This window comes from Cervus canadensis, chromosome 19, assembly GCF_019320065.1.
Source record: "Cervus canadensis isolate Bull #8, Minnesota chromosome 19, ASM1932006v1, whole genome shotgun sequence".
NCBI classification, from domain to species: domain Eukaryota; kingdom Metazoa; phylum Chordata; class Mammalia; order Artiodactyla; family Cervidae; genus Cervus; species Cervus canadensis.
Window position 1 is genome coordinate 56464044 of NC_057404.1, and position 25820 is coordinate 56489863.

The 25820-nt window shown below is 37.2% G+C and overlaps 2 protein-coding genes across 2 annotated transcripts in view; one reads left to right on the forward strand and one right to left on the reverse strand.

Annotated features, from left to right (window-relative positions):
* The window catches only part of USP53 (ubiquitin specific peptidase 53), a 54855-nt gene extending 35853 nt beyond the window's left edge, over positions 1-19002 (forward strand). The window contains exons 10-16 of the mRNA XM_043438403.1: positions 1459-1621; positions 2113-2265; positions 3279-3425; positions 4422-5160; positions 6220-6296; positions 14926-15022; positions 16085-19002. Coding sequence (XP_043294338.1) covers positions 1459-1621; positions 2113-2265; positions 3279-3425; positions 4422-5160; positions 6220-6296; positions 14926-15022; positions 16085-16970 — 2262 coding nt within the window. The 3' untranslated portion in view covers positions 16971-19002. The remainder of the gene's footprint in view (positions 1-1458; positions 1622-2112; positions 2266-3278; positions 3426-4421; positions 5161-6219; positions 6297-14925; positions 15023-16084) is intronic.
* A 1223-nt stretch (positions 19003-20225) lies between these two features.
* C19H4orf3 (chromosome 19 C4orf3 homolog) lies at positions 20226-25274 on the reverse strand. The gene is made up of 2 exons (XM_043438411.1): positions 24954-25274; positions 20226-21584 (listed from the first exon to the last, which is right to left on the reverse strand). Coding segments are annotated over exons 1-2 (207 nt in total). The 5' UTR covers positions 25160-25274; the 3' UTR covers positions 20226-21583.
* Positions 25275-25820: the final 546 nt, after the last annotated feature.

Genomic DNA, 25820 nt, shown 5'->3' on the forward strand with positions numbered 1-25820 from the left:
GGTATCTTATAATATGTATTCTCTGTGTTTGGCCTCCTTTGCTAAGCATATACATATCTTTTAACATACAGTCATATATTATAATGTGTATTGTGTTGTGTGTGTCAGTGCCTTATTTTCATTGTTGTGTTCCATTTTATGACCGTATAACAGTTTATCCATTCACTTGAGTTATGAACAGTCTTAGTGTGAAAGTCCTGTTTTCCCTTAATCTTAGATAACATCCAGAAGTTGGATTTCTGGGTTGTATGGTGTGTGTTAATCTTTACAAGGGACTGGCAACAAATTGATCTCCAAAGTGATTGTACAGTTTACATCCCTGCCAGCCATGTACTGGAGTTCCAGTTGCTCCACATTCCCAGGAGCACTCCGTGTTGGTGGTCATCTTAGCCCTTATAGCGAATGTATGATGTTATCTCAGTGTGGTTTTAATTTGCATTTCTCTTATGATTAATAATGTCTTAAGTATTCTTTCATGTGCTTATTGGCCATTTTTTATGTCTTTTTGGTTAAGTGTTCAGATGTGTTGTACATTTTTCAAATTGGATTATCTTATTAATGAGTTGTAGTCATTAGTCATTCTTTATTCTGGTCACCAGTTCTTTATTGGATATATGTGGCTTTTTTCCCCTTTTTTCATTTTCTTAATGGTGTCTTTCAAAGAGCAGAAGTTACTAATTCATTTTGATGAAGCCAGTTTTATAATTTTTTTCTTCTCTGACTTGTTTGATGTCCTATCTAAGAAATCTTTACCTCCCCCAAGGTTGTTAAGATTTTATCTTTCGTTTTCTTCTATAGGGCTTCCCTGGAGGCTCAGACAGTAAAGAATCTGCCTGCAATGCAGGAGACTGGGTTCAATCCCTGGGTCGGGAACATCCCCTGGAGAAGGAAATGGCAACCCACTCCAGTATTCTTGCTTAAGAAATCCCATGGATAGAGGAGCCTGGCAGGCTATAGCCCATGGGGTTGCAAGGAGTCGGACACCACTGAGCGACTAACACTTTCACAGCACTTTCTTCTTTATAGTTTTTTCATGACTCATTCAGAGTTCATTTTTATGCTTTTAGTGAAATGATGTCAAAGTTCATTTTTTCGTATGGCCATCCACTTGTTCCAGCACCATTTGTTTAATAGACTATTATATTTCTCCATTAAACTGCTTGAAGTCTGTCAAAAGTCAGTCAACCATGTATATGTAAAGCCTTTCAAAATTTGATATTCTAGATCTTGATACAGAAAGTGTATAATCTTGCTCATCAATTTTTTAGATAATCTTTAAAAGATTTTTATGTTGACAAGTTTCTAAATAAAATTAATTGTATAATCTGATGAATAGTTGAACTGCTAGTATCTGGGTGTCTTTAGAATTTTTTTAATGTACAAAATAATTCAGTCTCTGCCTTTTCATGTAACGCATTGATTGCAAAGTTCTGTTTCTATTCATTGTGATTTTTTAAGGTTGGAAGTAGATGGAAAGATGTGGTCTCCAAGTGTATCCGATGCCATTTCCAGCCATTGCTTTTGTTTTATGCGAACCCAGATGGCACAGCAGTTTCCACTGAAGATGCACTCAGGCAGGTCATCAACTGGTCACATCATAAATCTATTGCAGAAAATATAGGTAATTCTTCTTTAAAAGTTCTTTTTAGTGTTTTTCATTGTCAGAATCACACTAGGAATACTAATATACTGAATATGAAATGAATGTTGTGGATAATCTCAAAATTTAGTTTCAGTGGAGTCCAGGAAAATTCTATACTTTGAGTTAGTCTTTATAAAGAAGCTTTCCTCATCTGTGGCCTCAGAAGCACCTTCAGCAGCCACCCACCACCCTGCTCACACAAGCCCAGGAGGGGTTACTTGGCTGGTACCTCTTACTAGTGATGAGTACTGAGATTTCAAGTAAGTTAGTACACCAGAAGAGTCCAGAGGAGCTAGGCCACCTTTGAATGTATTAACAGCGCATGTAGAAATCCTTAGAAGATGTCAGTCCTCTAAGTTTTTTAATAATTTTCTCGTTAGTATTAAAAGTGTCTGAAAAGATAATCCAAATCTCTCTTCTTCTGGTAGAGAGGATGAAGGGAATGAAACATTTTTGTTGGTCTTTTTAAGGATGTGAAAAGCCCTCGATTTCTAAGTCAGAAAATTCAAAAGAAAACGGATTTGGTGATCAGACAAAACAGAGAGAAAATCAGAAATTTCAAGCAGATAGCATTTCATCATTTAATCGGAGCCACATTCAAACAAGTGGCGGTAGAGGACCAGGTATGTGTTTTTTTTTGGGGGGGGGGGGGTTGTTCTGTGCGACATGTGGGATCTTCATTCCCCAACCAGGGATTGAACCATTGGACTGCCAGAGAATTCCCAGGTATATACTTAAATTTTCATTTTTACATTGTCCTTGAGTAGTTAAGCTTCCCTGCTTTTCACTTACTGTATGTAATTCTTTTTAAAGACCAGAAAGAGAATCCTTAACTAGCTTTTCTTGGCCATGAAGAGAAAATAGCAAGTAGAAACAAAATTTTGTCTTCTGACTTAAGCATTTGTCTGAGACCTGTAGTTTTATTTGAACTTTGATTCGACTGGTGGTTGAGTTTTTCCGTGTGCTTAAGGCTGTACCTGATAGGCTGGAGGCAATCTGGACTGTCACCAAAGAAAGCTATGATATGGATATGGCCTTTCCTTCAAGGAGTTAGTTATTAACTTGGAGAGGAAAAACATTTAGTTAATAGTTTGGCTCATATGCCAAAATTAAATTTAGCATTAGTGAATGCAACAGGAGTTTGAAGTTACTATTGTTGTAGTTTATTTTTAACCTCTTGTTTATTCAACTCTCTCTTGTCATTATCAACCTACAACTTTAATTTTCACAAATGAAGATCTGTGGTTAGTATCCAACATGAGATATCAAAGTATGGTGTATAATTATGGTTTAGAAATATATATAACTAATTGAGTGACTTTTGAGGATGATTTTATAAAGGGCTTTAGAATATATTAATGAAATAATGTCTAACCATAAAGTAACCCATTTAAGCAAGAGTGATAAGATTCAGAATTAACAATTATCATTAACAAAAAACTAAATGCTTTTTAAAGTTCTTAATGGAACTATACCTTTTTCCATGGAACTATACCTTTTCCCATTTTATATATTCATCTGTATTTTGTTAATATATCGCATCGCATCTTAAATTTTAAATATAGTGCAGTTTGTACTTTTATTGAATAGCATGAAAAATGATCGTGTTGTTATAAGAATTTTTTTTTTTTTTTAGTTAAGTCAAGTCACAGTGATCAAAGGGAAAAAATAAAAGACATTTCCAGAGAATGTGCTCTAAAAGCCATTGAACAGAAAAACTTACTTTCCTCAGAAAGGAAAGATTTGGAAAGGGGACAGAGAAAAGATTTGGGTAGACATAGAGGTAAGTTAAGAACTTGTAGCATTCATTGGAAAAAGGCAGCCACAATCTTACTTTAAAGCTAACTTTTATAAATTAATACAATTTAATATAATTTTTTTAGATATGTTATATATCTTAGTATGATTTCTATAATATGCCTGTTACATCTATAGATGTAAAATTTTCCTAGTTCTTATTCAATTATAGCCTGGAAAATTTGTATTTTTTTATAGTTTCACCTTTTAACTATAAATTCAATTCACCTTTATGGTACATTCAAATACAAGGAAGGTTATACAATTAAATAAAAAGAAATTTTTTTCCTGCAACCCTTGACCTTTGCTCTGTTCCACTGTTAACAGTTTCCATGATCATATCTTACTTTTATGGTTTTATACCCTTTTCTTTATGGATGTATCATGATTTAACTGATACTTCTAGGCTTTAAAACGTGATTTAATATTCTTGCTGCAGTGAAATCCTTTCACAGTTACCTTTGTGTACTTTTTGCATGTAGCCATAGCATAAAATTTTTTCAGAATGATTACTGGGTTAGAGTATGTTTATTTTCAGTTTTGATCGGTGTGGCTCTGTTGCCCTCCTAAAATACTTGACAGTCTGCACTCCCACCAATGGTGATTAAATATCTGTTTCCAACAATAATTGGTTTAGTAAACTTTTAATTTTACCAATATAATAGGTGGGGAAATATGTTTAGTTTTATGCTTTTTATTATGAATGAGACAGAATACTTTTTTAAAAACTTCTCTAATTACCTTGTGATCTGCTTTGCAGATGATTTTTTAAAATCATTATATAACCATTTATGTTATAAATGTATCACATCAAGCATAAATAGAGATTTCAAAAGCAATTTTTAATCTCAAAGCACTATGTGATTTAAATAACTATGATTATTACTGTTTAACTTTTCTTCCCAAAGAAGGTGTTTGGCTTGTGATTAAAAAGTGACTCTGAAGAGCTTTTGTATCATTGTTTACTTATTTATTTTTAAAGATTTGGTTGATGAAGACCCTCCACATTTCAAGACTGGATCACCTCCTACCCTAAATGGCTTTAGACAGTATGGGAATCCACATGTATATCATAGTCAAGGAAAAGGACCATGTAAGCATGACCGAACTGCCCATCAGAGTCGAACTTCTGCACAAACCTTAAGTTCAAGTAAACCCCAGATTCTTGCTTCGGGAGAGAAGATAACTGGCAAAGTTAAGAGTGACGGTGGTACTGGGTATGATACAGACAGTAGCCAGGATTCTCGTGATAAAGGAAGCAGCTCTAACGGCAGCAACAAAAGCCGAAACCGAGGCTGGAAACCTATGAGAGAAACATTAAATGTTGATAGTATTTTTAGTGAAAGTGAAAAAAGGCAGCAGAGTCCAAGGCATAAATCAAATATCAGTAGCAAGTCTAAATGTAGCAAAGATCAGAGTTTTAACAATTGGCCAAAAGAGAATCCAAAGCAAAAGTGTTTAATGACTATATATGAAGATGAAATGAAGCAGGAAGCGGGAAGCAGGAGTTCCCTCGAATTTAATGGAAAAGTAGCAGAGAAAAATAAAGCCCTCAGAGAAACTAAAGTTCATGGTGACAACTGGCAGATGCAAAGGACAGAGTCTGGATATGAAAGCAGTGATCATATCAGTAATGGCTCTGCTAATTTGGACTCGCCTATTATTGATGGAAATGGTACAGTGGTGGATATCAGTGGTGATAAAGAAACCACATCTATCAGGTAATACACAAATTATATAAATGATTTTCCCCCATCCATTCTCTCTTTTTAGTTACTTGAAGGAACTTTCAAAGATTGGGGTCAGTTAAATGAAAAGCAAAGGGCTTGAGCTCAGAGTAACCTGAGATATTGCAGGTTATTTGATATTTTGAGTTTCTCTTTTTAATAGTTATTTTCTAAATCCCAAGATAACAACTGTTTATTTTGAAGACATTTAGAAAGTAAAATGCATTATCATTTTGCCACTAAAAGCTATTGATATATACTACAAGTTTTAAACCATAGATTTAAATTGGTATAATCTGTCATTAAGCTCACTGCTTAATTCTTCAATCTATTTAATGCTCATTATCCCATCTCTAACATCTGTAACTCAAGAGCTGGAGTTATTTTCTTCTGTCATAACCCAGTTCCATGAAGGAGATATTTTTCCTTTAGCAAATATTAAAGAATACAGCCAAGTAACTAAGTTTGTGTTCCATTAATTCTTAATTCTGAAAATATTTATTATATTACTGTTAGCAGTCTACTTCCTCATCTCTGTGTAACCTCTAAAATATGTCCACAGCTTAGGTCAGTTAACCCACTGTGTTTTCCCTTAATTAGTCTAAAACATCTTAATTTGATATTAGCTGGTGTTTTATCACATTGATTATTGAAAAGCCAGATTTGCAAAAAATGACCACCCGTATTTTACTAAAATAATCATTATGATGAAGACTTAGGGAAGTTTTTTTATTTGGCAGGGTAATTTCATAATACTTCTTAAGGTATTAGAAAGATCAGGACTTTGTAACCAGATAGGCTTAGATTTAAGTTATTGAGCAAATTAATTTGACTTTCACAGCCTTAATCTGTGACATGAGGATAGTAACTGTTGTAAAATGAGGATATTAACTAGTTTTAAGTATTGTTGTGAGATGTAATTAATCCCCTAGAGCAGCAAATGGTGTATAATAATTGTTTAACAGATGTTGTTTTCCTTTATTTTTCTTAGGGTAAAGTAAATAATAATCCATGATAGCTGATATGTTTGCTGTGTTTTATTTTATTTTCTAGTGATCAGATTAAGACAAGCAACCTAAACACAGAACGTGTGAACTATACCTCCCAACAGAGCAAAAATCACTTAGAAGGTAAAATTTTTATTTAAATATATTGTAATAGTAGCAGTAAAAATTAAATCATGATATTAAGAGTAAAGTAGCTGAAGACAGTCCTTCTACTGATGAATTGATGAGTAATGAGGATGGAAGTTGGGAGAGTTTATGCTTGAAGTCTTAAAGGATGCAGATAGCTGCTTCAGGAAGTAGGAAAAAGGGCAAGTGTGTCAGCCAGGCTAGGCTAGATTCTGGGCTGTGCAGTGGTAACAACCTGAAAATCTCAGTGTCTTAACACAAGATCGTTTCTTGCTCACAACACATGTCCAGTTGAGGTCAGCATGATGTCTCTTCCTAGTGATCACTCCGGGCCTGAGACGCATGGTACCCGCAGCTCCACCAGTGTTTCTCTAATTGTTACAGTACTGTGGGAAAGGACAGTGAAGGGGACACAACGTGGAGAATCAGTCACATGTAGGGTCTTAAAACTTTCAACCCAGAAACGATCCAGGTGCTTCCGCCCACATCTCACTGGCTGAGCAACTCTTCACAGTCAGGCTACTATCACAGAGCGTGGGAAAGGGTGGTTTACCAGTGCATTCAGTCTGTATGAACAGTCCTGATGTCTGCCACATGCACTAAGGGTAGACAGAAAACCTGATAAACACCCTGTTGGAAAAGTTCAATTTGGAAGCAGTAAATGTGTAATGGTGTGACATTATTATAGGTAATTTGTTAGCAACATACAGCAGCTCAGAAGCAAAGAAAATTAGACGTTTGAATGTGTGTAGAATTTGAGATTGTTACTGAGAGGTTATATCTGAAGAATTTGGGAAATGGGGTTCAAGGAAAATGGATGAGCAAGGGGATTATAGAGGTTGCAGTCAAAGACATTGTCTTCAAATTTTAGGATTCAGAGGATTAGAAGGGATATAATTTTTAACAATGAAAAACAGCCATGATGAACACATTTTAAAGTTTGTTTTTAGTCTTTATCTTCCTTAAGGCTTTTATGGAGATTATTTTTCAGGTTGCAGATGTTAAATATGATTAAATGTTTTAAGTATTTTGTTTTCTTCAGATGGTATAATATCAGAAGGAAGCACTTATATTAAGGAAATAACCTTCCTTTCCCATATAAAATGTCTCGCCTGTTTTAAAAATCTGATAAAAGTCTGGTAACCAAGTATTACAGGAAACAGTAAGGGGTTGGCCAAAAAATCAACAGCCAAAGTCAGTAAAAACTGAACAATAATTGCAAGTTCAGTGCTCTGTACAAAATGATGCTTGCTTCCTGACATTAATAAAAACACAAGGTCATAGAAATTTTGATGGTTCGGAGTGCTTTGCTATAAGAACTCTGTAGTGGATTTCCCCATTTAATATGAAAGAGTAAATATGTAGCCCACTTAAAAATATTCTTTTTAATTGTAAAATACATAACAAACTTTGTCATTCTAATCATTTTTAAGTAAAGATTGCATGATAATAACTACATTCACATTGTTTTGCCACGGTCACTGGCATCTATCTCCATAGTTCTTTCACCTTCTCAAATTGAACTCTATCCCATTAAACAACTCCCCATTTCCTCCTCCCTCCAGCCCCTGGCAACTGCTGTTCTACTTTCTGGCTCTTCGAATTTGACTACTGTAGATACCTCATATAAGTGGAATTATACAATATTTGTCTTTTTACAACTGGCTTATTTAGTTCGTTAATGGGCTTCCCTCATAGCTCAGTTGGTGAAGAATCTGCCTACAATGCAGGAGACCCCGGTTCAATTCCCTGGTTGGGAAGATCCCCTGGAGAAGGGATAGGCCACCCACTCCAGTATTCTTGGGCTTACCTTGTAGCTCAGCTGGTAAAGAATCCGCTTGCAATGCAGGAGACCTGGGTTCGATCCCTGGGTTGGGAAGATCCCCTTGGAGAAGGGAACAGCTACCCACTCCAGCATTCTGCCCTGGAGAATTCCAGGGACTACACAGTCCATAGGGTTGCAAAGAGTCAGACACGACCGAGCGACTTTCACTTTCACTATTTCGTTTAGCACAGTGTCTTCAGAGTTCCTCCGTGTATCAGAATTCCACTTCTTTTTTAGGCTGAATAACATTACATTATATGATGTAACACATTTTGTTTGTCCACATTTGGGTTAGTTCTGCCTTTTGGCTATTGTATGAAATGCTCCTATTTATATAGATACCTGAAATCCCTGCTTTCAGTTCTTTTAAATATATACCCAGAAGTGCAATTTGTGGATCCTTTGGCAATTTTATGTTTAGTTTTTTGAGGAACCACTACACTATTTTTCATAGCAGCTGCAGCATTTTACATTTCCACCAGCAGTGCACAAAGGTTCCAGCTTCTCCACCTCCTCACCAGTACTTGTTATTTTCTACTTTTTTTTTTAATAATTGCCATCTTAGTGGGTATGAGGTGGTATCTTTATGTGGTTTTATGTAACCCACCTTTTATTTAACTACATTAATTGCATTACATTACAAATATTATTTAATAAACTTCAAAACCTGTAAGAGTTCTTTAAGCTAGTTTTTGCTTGTGTGCATGCATGCTAAGCCACTTCAGTCATGTCTGACTCTTTGTGACCCCATGGACTGTAGCCCACCAGGCTCCTCTGTCCATGGGATTCTCCAGGCAAGAATACGTGAGTGGGTTGCCATGCCCTCCTCCAGGGGATCTTCCAGACCCAGGGATTAAACCCTCATTTCTTAAGTCTCCTGCATTGGTAGGCATTTTTTTTTTTTAAACCACTAGCACCATCTGGGAAGCCCAGTCTTTGCTTCAGTTCAGTTCAGTTCAGTCGCTCAGTCGTGTCCGACTCTTTGCAACCCCATGAATCGCAGCACACCAGGCCTCCCTGTCCATCACCAACTCCCGGAGTTTACTCAAACCCATGTCCATCGAGTCGGTGATGCCATCCATCATCTCATCCTCTATCGTCCGCTTCTCCTCCTGCCCCCAATCCCTCCCAGCATCAGGGTCTTTTCCAATGAGTCAGCTCTTCGCATGAGGTGGCCAGAGTGTCTTTGCTTGGGGAACCTTTATTACAGTGCATACCTTACGGCACCCATATGTGTGTTCCCCTCCCCTAGTCTCTGATTGAGAGCATGTTAAAGTGGGTATAGCAGTTTATCTCCTAAGCTAAAAGGTTGCCCTGTGTGGATTTTTTTTCCCAGTAAAGCACAATTTAATTTTTTTGTGGCATGGTATCATTTTCTTGGATTTCTCCTATTTCTTATTTATAAAATTGGGCTCACGTACATTATTGACCTGAAGAATCACTTTCTATCCATGGATAAAAGACTTTCACAAAGTTAAAGGACCTTAGAAAAAAAATTTTTATTTCTATATTCTGTTTGACATTTAAGTCAGCTAGCTTTTAATATAAGTCTGTATAAGTTTATGTACTGGTAGAGAACTTAAAATCTAAAGTAATGCCATTGTAGTTATTTCACTGATAATTTTTCACTGATAGAGATACTATATAGCCTATTATATTTATGGGTTCTGTTGCAAATAGAAAAAATACTTACATTGCCTAAAGCTATTATTAGGAAACATTGTTGAAATTCCACAATGCCATTTAGATTATTTTAGCTCCTCTATTAAAAATGGGTCACTAATGGGGATAATTTCAAATGACTTAAATTACATTTAAAACAGAAGAAATGACATGTTCAAAAGAACATGGTCAGGAGAAGATATCACATATTGGACGAATACAGGTAATTTGTTATATACAAGGCTGGATCGCATCCATGGAAATTCTGAGATGATGGATAGAGGCTAGAGAGAAGCCAAATTGTGATGAAACTTTTATGCTATTTTTAAATCGTAAGAAGTGGAAAGGCACCAAAGGACAAGGAGAGTAGTGTACTCCAATTTGCATTTTAGAAAATACTTTTTAGTGGCTGTGTAGAGGGTGAATTTAGTGCAGTGGGAGAAAAATTAGATACAGAGTTTAATAGCTTAGGGGAGAAAAGATGAGGGCATAAACTAAGGCTGTATCTATGTCAAGAAAGAAGATTTCAGAGATTATAAGAATATGTGGACAGTGGAGTCAGGTTCTAGGACAGATGTACACAGTGCAGGAAAAGTAGGAAGTTAGGAGTAGCCGTATTTGGGTCTTACGTAAGTGGATTCACCGTTTACCATTTGGAGGAACACAGGAAGAAGAGACAAATTTGGGGGGTGAGAGTGCTCAGTCGCTCAGTTGTGTCTGACTCTTTGTGACTGCATGGACTGATGCTCACCAGGCTTCTTAATCCGTGGGATTTTTCCGGCAAGAATACTGGAGTGGGTTGCCATTTCCTCCTCCAGGGATCTTCATATCTCCTTCATTGGCAGGCAGATTCTTTACCAGTGGGCCACCTGGGAAGCCCTAATATTTTGGCATCGAGTGGGGATGTCAGATTTAGTTTTGGATTTGTTTGGTTTGTCATTTTAGGTAAATAGATTTATTAGATAGTTACAGATGTCTGGAATGCAGGAAACATTATGTATCGGTAACCATCAACATATATGAGAATTGAACGCCAGAGACGTGAACAACATCACCCAGGAAAACATGAGATTTCAGGGCAGAAGGTAGATGAAGGAACATGGGGTCTGTTGACTAGAGGAGATGAGCTAAGGTAGAGCAAAGGGGCCACTTTGGAAAAGAATGAGTAGCAACTGGAAGATATGAGAAAGTGCAGCAGAGGAAATTATCACATGGGAACTCGGAAAATGGGGAGCTTCAAGAAGAAAAACGGTCACAGGCAGAGCAGAATGAGGATTTAAAACTGCTGGTTTGATTTAGCAGCTAATAAGGCATTAGTGACCTAGTGAAAGCAGTGTTAGAGGCACGTTAGAATAGAACCAAGAATGTGGTAGAACTGAAGTGTTTAGAAGTAAGGGGCCATGATGTTTGTAACTTATTCTCAAATGGTTCAGAAAAAGAAAGGTAAAATGATAATAATAGGTGAATCTGGGTAAAGGATATACAGGTAGGTTCTTTGTAGTAGTTTTAGTCTTTCAGCTTTTCTGAACTGTTTGAAGTTATCTTCCAACTAAAAGTTTTTCAGAAAAGATTACAGTAAAATAAAAAGCAAATAAAAAAAGCAGTAAATGAATGCATGTGTCTGTCAAAGTCCTTGCTGTGAATAGTAAAGAAATGAAGTGAACTGAAAGTCTCTCAGTCGTGTCCAACTGTTTGCAACCCCATGGACTATACAGTCCGTGGAATTCTCCAGGACACAATACTGGAGTGGATTTGTTCCCTGCTCCAGGAGATCTTCCCAACCCAGGGATCGAACCCAGGTCTCCCGCATTGCAGGTGGATTCTTTACCAGCTGAGCCACCAGGGAAACGAAAGGAGAAAAATGAAACCAAGAGTTTGGTTGTGCATTTATGTTACAGAAGGTAAGGGACTGATGTTGTACAGAGGAGGAGAAAGGTGTGAAAATTAAGAGTAGGACAGAACAGTAATTAATGGAATAAGATCTCTGGAAGTAGAGTGAAAGTGAAACAAAGAAGGCTTTGAATTAAAGGAGTGGTAGTTTTTCTGTAATGGGAGAGATAAAGATGTGTATGGGTACCATTCAGTATGTATTATGTTAGATGAATCCGTTGAAGTTCATACCTAATGGACTCTTTTCTCTGTGGAGTAAGATTGTCTACTGAAATAAATGTATGTTAAGATATTTACAGATTGTAAGTAACTAATCACAAAGGAATTATGCCTTTCAAAAACTTTTGCCATTTACTTTGGAATATGTAATACTTAACCTCAGTTAATCATAGAAGTCAGGGTTGGTGCAAGCTGAGAGTCTTGATCTTGCAAAGGACAAGTAAGAGTGAAAGGAGTTAATCAGTGGTCAAAAAAAATCTGTTAATCTCCTTCATTCTTATTATAAAAAAATCTGTACCTCCATTATGCTAAGTGAAATACACTATCCTTAATGTTATTAAATCCTAAAATTAGTAAATGAAAAATATTTTAATCAAAAAATATATTTGTATACATGTTTGATTTTTTTCTCTAAGATTTTTTTGCAAACTTCAAGAGTATATTCATTTAAAATAAATACATTAGAAAGTACATCTAAAGAATATACTTTAGAGGTACTTTTAACAGTTGATTTTTGTCTTTGTGCATACTAAGTTTATTTTCTCTAGGAGCTTCACCGACCATTGAGAGGTAGTTTCTGTGGCCCAGCATCATCAAATATTTACATATTTTTAAAAACCATAAACTTTCAGTGTTGAAATTTAATTTGTAGCAAAATAGCATTATTTGCTCTTTCTTGAAAGTAAAATACCAGTGAGAAAAGAAGACTCGTTGCTTTTTATTTCATATCGTCCTCAAATTTGGTATCTGATAGAGTAGATTATTACATACTAAAGTATCTGTTCCTTTTGGCATGTAGTAAATTTAGCCAGAAATATTTATACAGTTAAAGTTTTGTGATTTTTTTTTCCCTAGAGTATTCAAATTTTAACTATCTTTTTATTGTAAATCAGGTCATTGATTAGGTTATTGCTCTTGGATTTCTAGGCCTTGTAGTTGCAGTATTATTTTTTTAGTCTGAAATCTTCATATCCAACAAGAGTGAGGATTATAGTGTCTAGAATAGCAGTTTGGTTTTCTTGTTATGTAAGTCTGTTTTAAACCTAGGTTACCTTTTCAAATAAAGTACATATATTTTGATTTCTTGACTGTTTGGCTTTAGGTTTGTTTGTATACAGTACCAAAATTAGCATTATTAATTAAAGCTCCTTGTGTTGATGTTGAAGTAGCTTCTTTGCCAAGTGTTAAAACCCAACTCTTAGATTTGCAAAGAACCTGGAGCCAAAATTCTCAGTAAAGACACATGGATGTCTGTGTCAGCAGAAGAGAAAAATAACACATCTATTTTTAAGTTAGTTGGAATTCTGAAGTCAGACCACTTGGTTGAATGCCTGCCAGTGATATTAAGATTTCAAGCATATTTATAAAACCTCTGCTGCCTCCTGCTGCCCATTGTGTGGATACTTTGAGAATCAAGTATTTAATTCTTCTTGTATTTGTGAATATTAAACTTTAAGTTACAGATAAGTTAAGAAGTAAATAAACATTCTGTAGTTAAAATCACAGTGGATGGAAAATTATAGCTTCAACTTAGAAATTTCTGACTTTAAAAAATGAAAAATAGTTAAGATTCTTTCTGATACTACTATTTTTTTTTTCTTAGTCAAAGTAGCTGTCAGAGAGATGCTTAGATTGCTAAGTTATGCAAGTCTTCCAAATGTTGTTACATTTCTGTATATACCTTTTTAAAGAACACATTTTTAAATATTACCACAGATATTAGCAGAAAGTCTTAATTATTGGAAAACTACAAAACTCATGGTGGTAAATACAGGTTTTCCAAAACTCTTGCTTTCATCCAAAAGCTTGAATTTTATCATTGGCAGTAAATACTGCCACTTGTTTTCCTGAAATGACAGGTTCATTTCTTTCATTTTCAAGAAAATGTATGTCAGATACTCAATTCTGAATAACTGAAGTTGGTCCATTGTCTTTTCAAGTAAAAATGTTTTTCAACTGTAAAGATTAAGTGAAATAACCACCATCAACTTCTTAAAACTTGAGTAAGCAGTCAATAAATGGTAGCTAGTTCATGGTGGAATGACATTTTACCTGTTACCGTAATACCCTCTCACCCATTTTAATTCAGTGGATGCTCCTAATACTCCTGTGAAGCAGGTAAAGTAGACAGCAGTATCTCATTATGTAAAGGCAGACACCTAGAATGTAAGGTGACATGCGTTTTAAAGTTGGTTTTAGTATAAAGTAACCATCCAATAAACAAACTTCAACTTAAGTTGTGTGCCTGCGCTAAGTCGCTTCAGTCGTGTCTGACTCTTTGTGACCCCATGGCCTGGAGCCCTCCAGGCTCCTCTGTCCATGGGGTTCCCCAGGCAAGAACACTGGGGTGGGTTGCCTTGCCCTCCTCCAGGGGGTCTTCCCCACTCAGGGATCGAATCCTAGTTCTCTTACATCTCCTGCATTGGCAGGCAACTCAAGGCATCTATTTTCAAAGGTAGGATCTTCCCACCCTTTCATCAGTAAAGAGTAAACGGGAAATACAGTTCCACATGACCCATCAAGAATAACACATTTTGAGTATTGCTGACATTCTCATGTGTAATAAATTGAGGAAAGAACCATTAATTTCATATAAAGGCTTCAGAAAAGGTATTATTTGAGCAAAGGCTTGAAGAACTAGTTTTTGTCTGTTAATTTGGAAGAGAATTACCTGTTTATAGAAAACCTTACGTAAATTATGGAAAAGTATTGATTCCTGGGTCAAGAAGATCCGCTGGAGAAGGGATAGGCTACCCACTCCAGTATTCATGGCCTTCCCTGGTGGCTCAGCTGGTAAAGAATCCACCTGCAATGTGGGAGAGCTGGGTTCGATCCCTGGGTGGGGAAGATCCCCTAGAGAAGGGAAGGGCTACCCACTCCAGTATTCTGCCCTGGAGAATCCCATGGACTCTATACTCCATGGGGTTGCAAAGAGTTGGACACGACTGAGCGGCTTTCACTTCACTTATAGATGGAGTAAATTCTGAAAGATCACTTACATGATTTTGTTTTTCTCATTTTCCTCCTCAGGCTTTAAAAGAGAACTCAAGAACTTAGATGTAGCCTATAAAGCTCATGAGTTCCACCCAGAATCACATCTACAAATAAAAAATCCTTTGATAAAAAGGTAATCATACCTGTTTGGAAATACTAGAATCTTCTAAATGCATGTATAATAGGAATTCTTTATCAGAAAGGCATTCTTAGCTACCTGATAGGCATACATACTTACCCGAAAGCTGTGGGTCTAGAGTGTTATGATGCATATTTTATTGGGGATCATTAAAAGGATGTAGACCTTATGATAGGGGAGCATACAAAGTTCCTTGTACAATATATGATTGTTTGTTTTAATCCTCACAGCATTCTTTTGAGGTAGATGGTATTTTACAAAAGAGAAAATTTGGGATTTAGATTAAGTAATTTGCCCCAAGCCAATGGAGCCAAGATTTGAGTAGAGTTCTGATCTACTTGGCAGAGCCTCAACTCTTTTCATCTTTGTACAGTAACTGAATTTCATGCAATTCACAGGAGAAAATAATCACATGAATATAAATAATTTGTAATGTGATACTATTTCTGTTCATCTTGGATATTATTAAGTAAAAGTAGTCTGATTAAGTTATTTTTAATTAGTATCCTAGCCATATATCATAAATAAAAGTACTTTTATTGCTATAAACATTGTAATGTTGGTTGGGAAGTGTTTTAGAGTATTGAATTATTTGCTAATAACAGTTTCCTTAAGTCTATGCTATTATTTATAACAATAAATGTAATTTCAGTGTTTGTAAGTTGAAACTTTTTTTGGGGGGTCATACTACACAGTTTCTGGGATCTTAGTTCCCCGACCAGGGATTGAACCCCGGGCCCAGGCATGAAAGCACCAAGTCCTAATCACTGGACCACCAGGGATTTCCTGGAAATTTGCTTTTTTAAAAGAATTATACTTCTAATTATTACAAATCTGATATTGGTAATGATGTTTCTGGTAAACATTTACATATTCTAGCATAGTTTTGGATTCAGAGTGTGTAAATTGCTAATGGTTGCAGGTATCTTTCCACTTCTGTTATACCAATAACATAAACACTATACTGGGAAGTTAAACAGTGGGACCAGTGTTTTTCTTTTCCCTCCAGTTTTGCATATTTGCGTACAGTGTTTTAGCTTTGTTTTTCTTTTTCAGGTCACATATACATGAAACCAATGGAAAGACATTCCCTTCATCCAATCCAGAAATACTCAAGGACCATACAGTTAGAGAGCATACCCAGCAGTTAGATGAACAGAAGCTTGAAAAATCAAGTGAACCCAAGTTTTCTGAGTGGCTTAATATAGAAAAGTCTGAGAGAACAGGTTTGCTTTCTCACACTGATGATAACTCTGGTTCTGGAAAGAGAGTGAACAGTAATGAAACAGTCTCACCATCTTCATCGTGGTCTTCACACATGAGAACTGTGGGGTCAAAGCCAGAAACTGCTCCCCTCATCCAGCAGCAAAATATGATGGAACGATGTTACTCTGAGAACTCTCTACCCAGGGAACATCTGGTTCAGTCAACCTGTAGGTCTGATGGCTGTCAGATGCCCAAACTTACTTGCCAGAATGCACCACCCCCTCTGCCACCCAAGAAATATGCTATGACCAGTGTGCCACAGTCAGAGAAAAATAGTTCTTCTCCTGATGTCAAACTAACAGAGACATTTAAAACTAACTCTTCTAGTCTTCTGAAGCACAGTCTAACTACAGCTTCAGAGCCAGGCATAGACATGAGTCCGTATGTGAACGATGAAAGATTTAAGGAAACATTTCAAGCAAAAGAGTATGTTGGCAACGCATCAAAGACCCCATCCAACTCTTCAACTAAAGATTTTCAGGCAGACTCAGGTGCAGCTGTTGGTGCTTTCTGCCAGCCAGAAACAGACTCTAGTTCTTCATGTCCAAATGAGACAGTTTCATTAACTACCTATTTTTCGGTTGATAACTGCATGACTGATACATATAGATTGAAATACCATCAGAGGCCCAAGCTTTGCTTTCCAGAGAGCAGTGGCTTTTGTAATGATAACTGACTGTCTCAGAATGAAAGAGAGCTAGGACCTGTGTTACATAGTAGTTTTGGTTCAAACTGCCCTTCTGAGCAAAAATATAAAGCTGGTATTTGCTGTAATAGATCAATGGTGACTCCAGTGGGCTTTCAATTCTCAGAGACCATTTAAGAATCAACTGACCAAACCTAGTGCTATATGAAATTAAAACCATGGCATCATTAGTCATTCATCACTTTAACTTTCTATGCATATCTTTTATCTTGTGAAAATCAGTTTATTGGGTATTTTGGAAATTCCCTTTGAATAGCCTTGGCATGCCTCAAAAAATAGAAAATCACGGTGTATCCAGAAAGTCATTTTTCACATGCTGCGGTTGAGTAAAAATGTAATTTGACCCTTTATTTTTTGACTGGTAGACCCATAAGTATTAAACTAAGGAGTACTCATATGTAGATTGGTAACCTGTGCTAACTGAAAGATAGCAGATGGTAGGTAGTTTGCCAAGTCCAAGTAGTAGTTGCTTTGTGAGGAAGCACTTTCTAATGGGTAGCCAAAAGGCGGCTTCACCCATTTGCTTTTGACTTCTGTGATAGTCTACTATATATGATTCCTTAAGTGTCTTAAAAAAACAAAATCAACCCATGAAATTGATAGCATTTCAGGAAAAAAGCCTTAATGATAAAGCAGTTTTTAATTAAATTCTCAAGGTCAGAAGAGACTTAATTTTGCTCCTAGAATTTTTACCTTCAGAATATCCTTTGTTGTATTTATAAACATTACTTCAGTCATGTAAGCTAAAAATTAAAATACTTCACTGTAGTATATTTATTTGTTACATTTTTTTCTAGTTTTATATGAAAGGTTTTTATTTTGGTTTGGTTTACTTTGGGCTGCTAATAACCAGTGTTAGGAATTAACCTAAAGCCTTTTTTTAAGAATATCACTGTGACTGCCTAAATTTTCCCTGCTATAATAGTGTCTATTTGTAGGTTGTCAGCCCATTTTAATGATATTCATAGTCTTGAATTTGAAAACCTTTCTGGGTTTCCAGATTAAATATTTGCCTTTCATATAGGTTTAATTTTAATGAAATGCATTAAATTGAGCATCCTTCCATTTTTTCTTCTCTAAACAAATAATTTTACCCCACCTACTTTCACAGAGGCTTTCTTTAAAAAAAAAAAAGTTTTCCATTTTTATCATTACAAGTGGAAATAAGTACTTTAATTGCCTTATTTCATAGTTGTCATTTAATTTTATACTAAGCTGGTAAACTAATTGTGGTTTAGAATAGTTTTATATTGTCCATGCTAGAGAACTGAGAATATGGGTAAATTTTATATGTAAAACATAATTCTGTAAATTAATAAATTCAATATTTTGACCAGTTCCATAAATTGTTAAAGTATTCCAAAATGTTAATGATTAAAACTGAATAATTCTAGGTAAGTAGAAAATAATTGCTTGTACAAGTCTAAGCTCACCCAGTTATCAGATCTTGATCAAATTCTGTCTTCCATCTAGAGAAGTTTCTAACTGTAACAGGTGGTTATTATTTTATATTCTCTTGATGTAGAAATACTTGAATATCAACTAAGTAAAATTTTATCTTTTAAGAAAGCTTTTTTTAACATAGCTTTTAGTATGGAAGGTTTGTAAATATTGTGAAGTTTTGTAAAATTGTACTTGTAATGTCAGTGTATTTAATTACTGCTTTTGTAATATTGTAAAATACTAGAAAAATGAGCTTCAAGTATTTTTAATAATTTTAAAAAACTTCATGTAGTTTGTTTTTATGTCCAGTTGAAAATGTATTATTTGAAACATTTAAACTGATTTCTGATACTTAACAACAATCTCATAGGTTTGTATGAAGTTTAACTCGCAATCCAGTTGCAGACATCACACAGAAATGTCTGATTTTGGGGCTTTTTAAAGTACTGCTGTCCAGTTAAAACCTCCTGAATTATGTTGTAGTACTACAAACTAGAAACCAACCATTTGTTTTTGTTGACACAACATTCCAAATATAGACACAGTATGTATTTACTAATCATTCATATGTGAAATTTTTATTTCTAGGGTGACTATTTTTATACATGTTTTCTTCTGGTTAGAACTTTCAAAATAATACAACCAACAGCTGTAATGTTCAGAATACTTTGGAGTATTTTCATGTGAAGTCAGTTTCTTCTGGTTCATAATTTTGGAGGGGGTGAACTGATTTTTAATATGGTTGGACTTTTCTTGTATTCATGACCTGTTGATTCCTCTCTCATCCCTGTGAATTATGTATTTTATGGGAAACGTAGGTCAATTTAAAGTTCAGGGGTGAACTTGGAATATCACTGATCAAAAAAATTTATCCCAGGAGACTTAAGAGTTCAACTCCAGCGAGGTCTAAAGGAGAGAGTTCCCACAGGAGCTGATAGAGAGTAAATATAATAATAGCCTAGGCCTTGTGTACTACCCTAAGATCTAACAGCCACTCAGTTCTGCCTGGGTAGTGTGAAAACAGCCAGAACATAACACTTATGTAACAATATGCTAATGAATAGCATTGTCTCTGCTCCAGTAAAACTTCAGCAGCATTGAAACATGGATTTCACATCATTTTCATGTCATGAAATAGTCTGTTTTTTTCTCAATCATTTTAAGATGTAAAAATCATTCTTAGCTCACAGGTGGAGGCAAATGGGCCAGATTTGGGTAGTTTGGTGACCCTTTCCCTAGAGCATAACATCTACATTAAATGCCCTCACTAAATAATTGTGTAGCCTCTGAGTGTATTCCCATGCCATTTAGGGGCTAGGTATATGGAGCACTTTACATCCTAAGAATTTCAGGTTAGTAGACTTTACTTCACCACCGTTGCTCATTAGCCAATTGATTTCAGATGGTTAAAACAATCATTTCACTTAATGAAACTGTGAAATTTACAAAGGAATTGATCAGACTAAAATCACTTTGATGTTATTCTTTTGATGTCTTTATTGTAGCAAGTTTGCCAAATTGTTCCTGGTGTCCCATTTACCCAGTTTATTTTTTTATTATTATTATTTTTTTTCCCATTTACCCAGTTTAAAAGCCTACAAGTACACTATATTATCTGAGATGGCAGAGTGGTAGGCGTGATTTCATCTGTAGGACACTGAAATATTCAAGAGTTGTGGTAGTAGGCTGATTTTAGGCTCAGAAAGGTGGTATGGATTATAAATCTTTGTGTGTAACCTAACACACAAGTAATTAGTTAAAATGAAAGCAAATCACACCTAATTTATCTGTGTAATAAACATTTACTGGACAATATTATTAGCAAGCAGCACAGAAACTATTCATACAGTCTGTCTGGTAACCTCAATGAAATCCCAGTTCTGTGTTTGTCTAGATGCTTCAAGCGTAAAATGTTCTCTTCAGGCAGATTTATTAGGTTCTTTGAAGGCATAACTGTTAATCTAATAGTCGGCATTAGGCTAGAGTCCTCCAAAATCAATCCCAGATTTCACACTAACCTAAACGCCATTCTAAAAAGTAGAGGATGGAGAGTTTACCAGACCCACACCCTGTTTCTAAGGGAACTGAAAAATATTTAGGCAATTCCAATATATAAAATATCACCAATTTCAAGGACGAGAGCCCATTTCTAATATGTTATACATACAATAGGAATAGCTTCTGAAGGGCTGCTTTGGGAATGTGACCTTTTTGATGAAATACTAGTTGATCACTCTTAGAAATAAAATTAACATATTTAGATAAATAATGTAAGTTCCATGAAGGTAAGGATTTTTGTTTTGTTCAGTGCTGTACCTGGCCCACAGTAAGTGCTCAAATATTTGCTCACTGAGTAAATACTGGTGACTTTGCTGAAGTATTCAAAGTTACAGACATTATAATAAGTATGTTTCGGCCACAAGCATTCTTAATACAAACCTAATGAAAATTAGGTTTGAAACACATAGTTGTGTTTCACTGAGTTCAAGAGCTTAAAAAAGTGAGGGAAAGCATCCAGGTAAAGATGACAGGCCCTCTAGCCTTCCACCACTGGATACTATATACTTTCTCTCAAATTGTACCAACCTAGCAACCATAACAGAGGGCCACTTAAAAACTAAACTGGCATTTGCAGCAAATACATTGTGGGCTTGGACTTTCTCATATAGCTTTTACTCCGGTTGTTCCCCACGTTCTTCCCTTACTTTTGAATAATTTGTTTTTAAATATTTCACATTATTTTACTGTATTATTTGCATCATACTAAACTCTGGCCAACTCTTAAAGAGAAAAATATTAAGGTATTTATTAATGAGTATAATAAATCCCATGTAAAATACTTTTTTTAGATTCAGCCCCCTGTAAAGCCATCAGACAATCTGAAAAAAACTTTTAAAACATGAATAAAGTCAAGTTTTACGAACTTAGCTCTGAATGGGTGAGATCATTACCCGTTTAATACAGTTTCTCCCACCCCATCCCCCCACAAATAACAAGAGAATGTGTAAAATGAAAGGAGGGTCCCTTCGAGTTTGAAATCCTTCTGGTGCCCAGCCCCATCGTCTTTGTTGAAGAAGTCTGTAGTCATCTTCAGGAATCCACTCCAGTAGACAGAATTCTTTAGGTATCAGGCAAACCATTCTGGAAAAACAAACATGTCAACAATGTTTCCTTTTTCTCCCCCCTTTAAATACCTTATGTAAACTTGTGAAAATCTTTTTTTTGCATATAAAATAATGCTTTATTTTTATTGGAGTATAGTTAACATAAATTATATTAGTTCCATGTTACAACACAGTAATTTCACGTTAATATACACTACAAATTGATCACCACAATAAGTCTAGCAACCATCTGTCATCAAACAGCATCTGAAATATTATTGACAGTATTCCTAAAATTGTACATTATAACCTATGACTTATTTATTTTAAACTGGAATTTTGTACCTGAATCTTTTTGCCTTTGTCATTTTCCCTGAACCCTATCATACAATGATCACTGCTGTCTCTTGTGGCCACCACCATTTTGCTCTCCGCATCTATGAGTCTATTCCTGTTCAATTTGTTCATTTGTTTTGTTAAGACGTCACATGTAAGTGCTGTTGTTGTTTAGTCGCTAATTTGTGTCCCAATCTTTTGTGACTCCATGGACTACGTAGCCTGCCAGGCTCCTCTGTCCAAGGGATTTCCCAGCCAAGAATACTGGAGTGGGTTGCCATTTCCTTCTCCAGGGAACTTCTGAAAATCTTGATCATCTTAGTCATTTGCCTGTTCCTAAATGATTTACATATTGATAAGAGCAAAAATTACCCTCAAACTACCGCACAATTGCACTCATCTCACACACTAGCAAAGTAATGCTCAAAATTCTCCAAGCCAGGCTTCAGCAATACGTGAACCGTGAACTTCAGATGTTCAAGCTAGTTTCAGAAAAGGCAGAGGAACCAGAGGTCAAATTGCCAACATCCTCTGGATCACTGAAAAGGCAAGAGAGTTCCAGAAACACATCTATTTCTGCTTTATTGACTATGCCAAAACCTTTGACTGTGTGGATCCCGATAGACTGTGGAAAATTCTGAAGGAGATGGGAATACCAGACCACCTGACCTGCCTCTTGAGAAATCTGTATGCAGGTCAGGAAGCAACAGTTAGAATTGGACATGGAACAACAGACTGGTTCCAAATAGGAAAAGGAGTATGTCAAGGCTGTATATTGTCACCCTGCTTATTTAACTTATATGCAAAGTACATCATGAGACATGCTGGGCTGGATGAAGCACAAGCTGGAATCAAGACTGCCGGAGAAATATCAATAAACTCAGATATGCAGATGATACCACCCTTATGGCAGAAAGGGAAGAAGACCTAAAGAGCCTCTTGATGAAAGTGAAAGAGGAGAGTGAAAAAACTGGCTTAAAACTCAACATTCAGAAAACTAAGATCATGGCACCCAGCCCATCACTTCATGGCAAATAGATGGAAATTGACAGACTTTTATTTCTGGGGGCTCCAAAATCAAGGCAGATGGTGTTTGCAGCCATGAAATTAAAACACACTTGCTCCTTGGAAGGGAAGTTATAACCAACCTAGACAGCATATTAAAAAGCAGAGACATTACTTTGCCAACAAAGGTGCATCTAGTCAAAGCTATGGTTTTTCCAGTAGTCATGTATGGATGTGAGAGTTGGCCTATAAAGAAGGCTGAGTGCCGAAGAATTGATGCTTTTGAACTGTGGTGTTGCAGAAGACTCTTGAGAGTCCCTTGGACTGCAGGGAGATCCAACCAGTCCATCCTAAAGGAGATCAGTCCTGAATATTCATTGGAAGGACTGATGCTGAAGCTGAAACTCCAATACTTTGGCCACCTGATGCAAAGAACTGACTCACTGGAAAAGACTGATGCTGGGAAAGATTGAAGGTGGGAGGAGAAGGGGGTGACAGAGGATGAGATAGTTGGATGGCATCACTGACTCAATGGACATGAGTTTGATTAAACTCTGGTAGTTGGTGATGGACAGCAAGGCCTGGCAGGCTGCAGTCCATGGGGTTGCAAAGAGCTAGACACCACTGAACTGAACTGATTTCTTTCATTTTCTACCCAGAGCTGAAAATTTAGATTTAAAAAAAATCACTATATTTGAAGTAACACCAAAAATCAGGAGGAAAGATTTTCCTTTACAAGGGACTCAACGGAGGGTTTTATAGAAATACTCATCTCCCATTTGTCCCATTGAACCCTCTGCCACACCATTCAAGAAATACAAGAATCACAATGAGGCTTCAGGTACAGTGAGTTTATGCCCAGATCTTGGCCAACACTGGGGACTAGGGGTGAGAAAAGAAGACAATTACCTTTGACAAATTCAGTAACAAGATTGAGAAGAGTAACTTAAAGTGAGTCAACAATTAGCTCCAAAGTCCAGGAGAGCTGTTTAATAACTAAATGAGCTGCACTGCTTTCCTCCTTCAGCCCAGGGCTTGTCTTCTGAATTTGTCCCGTATCATCTCAGTCCTGTGTCCCTCTTGTTCTGCTCCACCATCTCCCTTCTCTAAGTTCCCTTCCTTTACCGTCTGCCAAAACTGTCTTTTCAGAGTGAGTGGCAATGAAAATGGAGAGCATGGATTTTCTAAGGAATTTTGTGACTTACCAATTGTTGTTTTGGAGTGCGTGGATGTGTATTAAGTCAAAAACAGTCCCAAGCTTCTGGGAGGAGGATTGGATAAAGTTAATGTTTTTTGAAATGGCAACACTTAATGGATAAGAAGTTAGGAACTGAGTTTTGGACCTATTTTAGATACCCTGTTCATGGTCAAATTGTTGTGTAGTGACAACAGCTTTGGGCCTCCTAGGTGGCTCAGGGTAAAGAATTCGCCTGCCAAGGAGAAGATGCGGGTTCCATCCCTAGGTGGGGAAGATCCTCTGGAGAAGGAAATGGCAACCCACTCCAGTATTCTTGTCTGGAGAATCCCACTGACAGGGGAGCCTGACGGGCTACAGTCCATGGGGTTGCAAAAGAGTCGGACACGACTTAGCGACTAAATAACAATAAACTTTAGCTGAGTGCCTACCGCTGCAAGGCAATATGCAAAAATATCGCTTTGAGATAAGTTAGCGATTTATCTAAAACACCACGCCCCTATAACCAGGTTTACTATTGGTTCCTATAAATGAAACTAGCTACAAAGCTCCAAAAAGTCAAATAACTTAAACAGTTTCTTCATGGTAGTGCAGGAAGTCAAACCCAGCCGGTTCCATTTCAAAACATCACAAAAAAGTTATGAAGCCAAGTTGCCTCCACACCTCTGAACACCGTCAACTGAGGTGCCAAGGAAGCCATTTTCACTCTAGCTTCATTCCAACTCCCCCATTTACCGGACCCTGCCACTAAACAGACCGTGGATAGACCATATTCTTCGGAACACAATTTCCTTTCCTCTTCCCACCCACCTTCCCAAACTGGTGAGAAAGTTCCTAAGTCCCTTACCCCTTTACATTCAGATCACTCACCATGGCAAAAAATACACGAAGAAAAACAATATCACGTCGAAGAGGATGAAGAGCCAGAGATCCAACCAGTAGGAGTGTTTGGGAGACAGGGCGGCCCCGGACTGAGACCGCACTTCGTGGTTTTGCTGCTGCCTCTCGGCTTCACCGAAGCCTCGCCGCTGCCGGGGGCCGTCCCGACCACCTTCTGAGGCCGCGTCCACCTCCATTTCGCACCAGTAGCCGCGCCAGAATCCGAGCAGCTGAAATCCCTCAGCTCCCGCACTTCCGCGTTCAGCTTGCGAAAAAGTGGACAAAGCCCAACCCCACGCACATGCGCATTTCCCCGCCAGGGTAAAGGACCTCGGCCCGTCCCTCCCAGTGCGCAGGCGCCGTCCGCTGCTTTCGTGACAGCGGGCAGGGATCGCAGCTTCCGTCCGGAAGCGGAAGCAGAGAAGGCCCCCGCCCTGCAGCGCCCAGGAGGGAAGCCGGTTTTTCAGGTTTCGCTAGGAGAAATAACTCGGTGGCTGGACCTGAAATTACTCACGTCCCGTTCCCGACAGGTGATGGATTCCACCTTGGAACAGCCATGGTCACCTCTCCTTATCCCTGTATTGCTTTTGCGTCCTTATGCCAAGGGTTTAAAAGGGCCTCCTCTAATGGGGTTTAGTACTGTTCCTAGCATGTTACAGGGCTTCCCTTGTGGCTCAGACGGTGAAGCGTCTGTTTACACTGCGGGAGACCCGGGTTCGATTCCTGGGTCGTGAAGATCCTCTGGCGAAGGAAATGGCACCCCACTGCAGTACTCTTGCCTGGAAAATCCCATGGACTTCACTTCCTAGCATGTTGCTGCTGCTGCTGCTAAGTCGTTTCAGTCGTGTCCGACTCTGT

What these genes read in the sequence shown, in the direction of transcription:
- C19H4orf3 (XM_043438411.1), bottom strand. Translation starts at nt 25,159, where the DNA reads ATGGAGGTGGACGCGGCCTCAGAAGGTGGTCGGGACGGCCCCCGGCAG.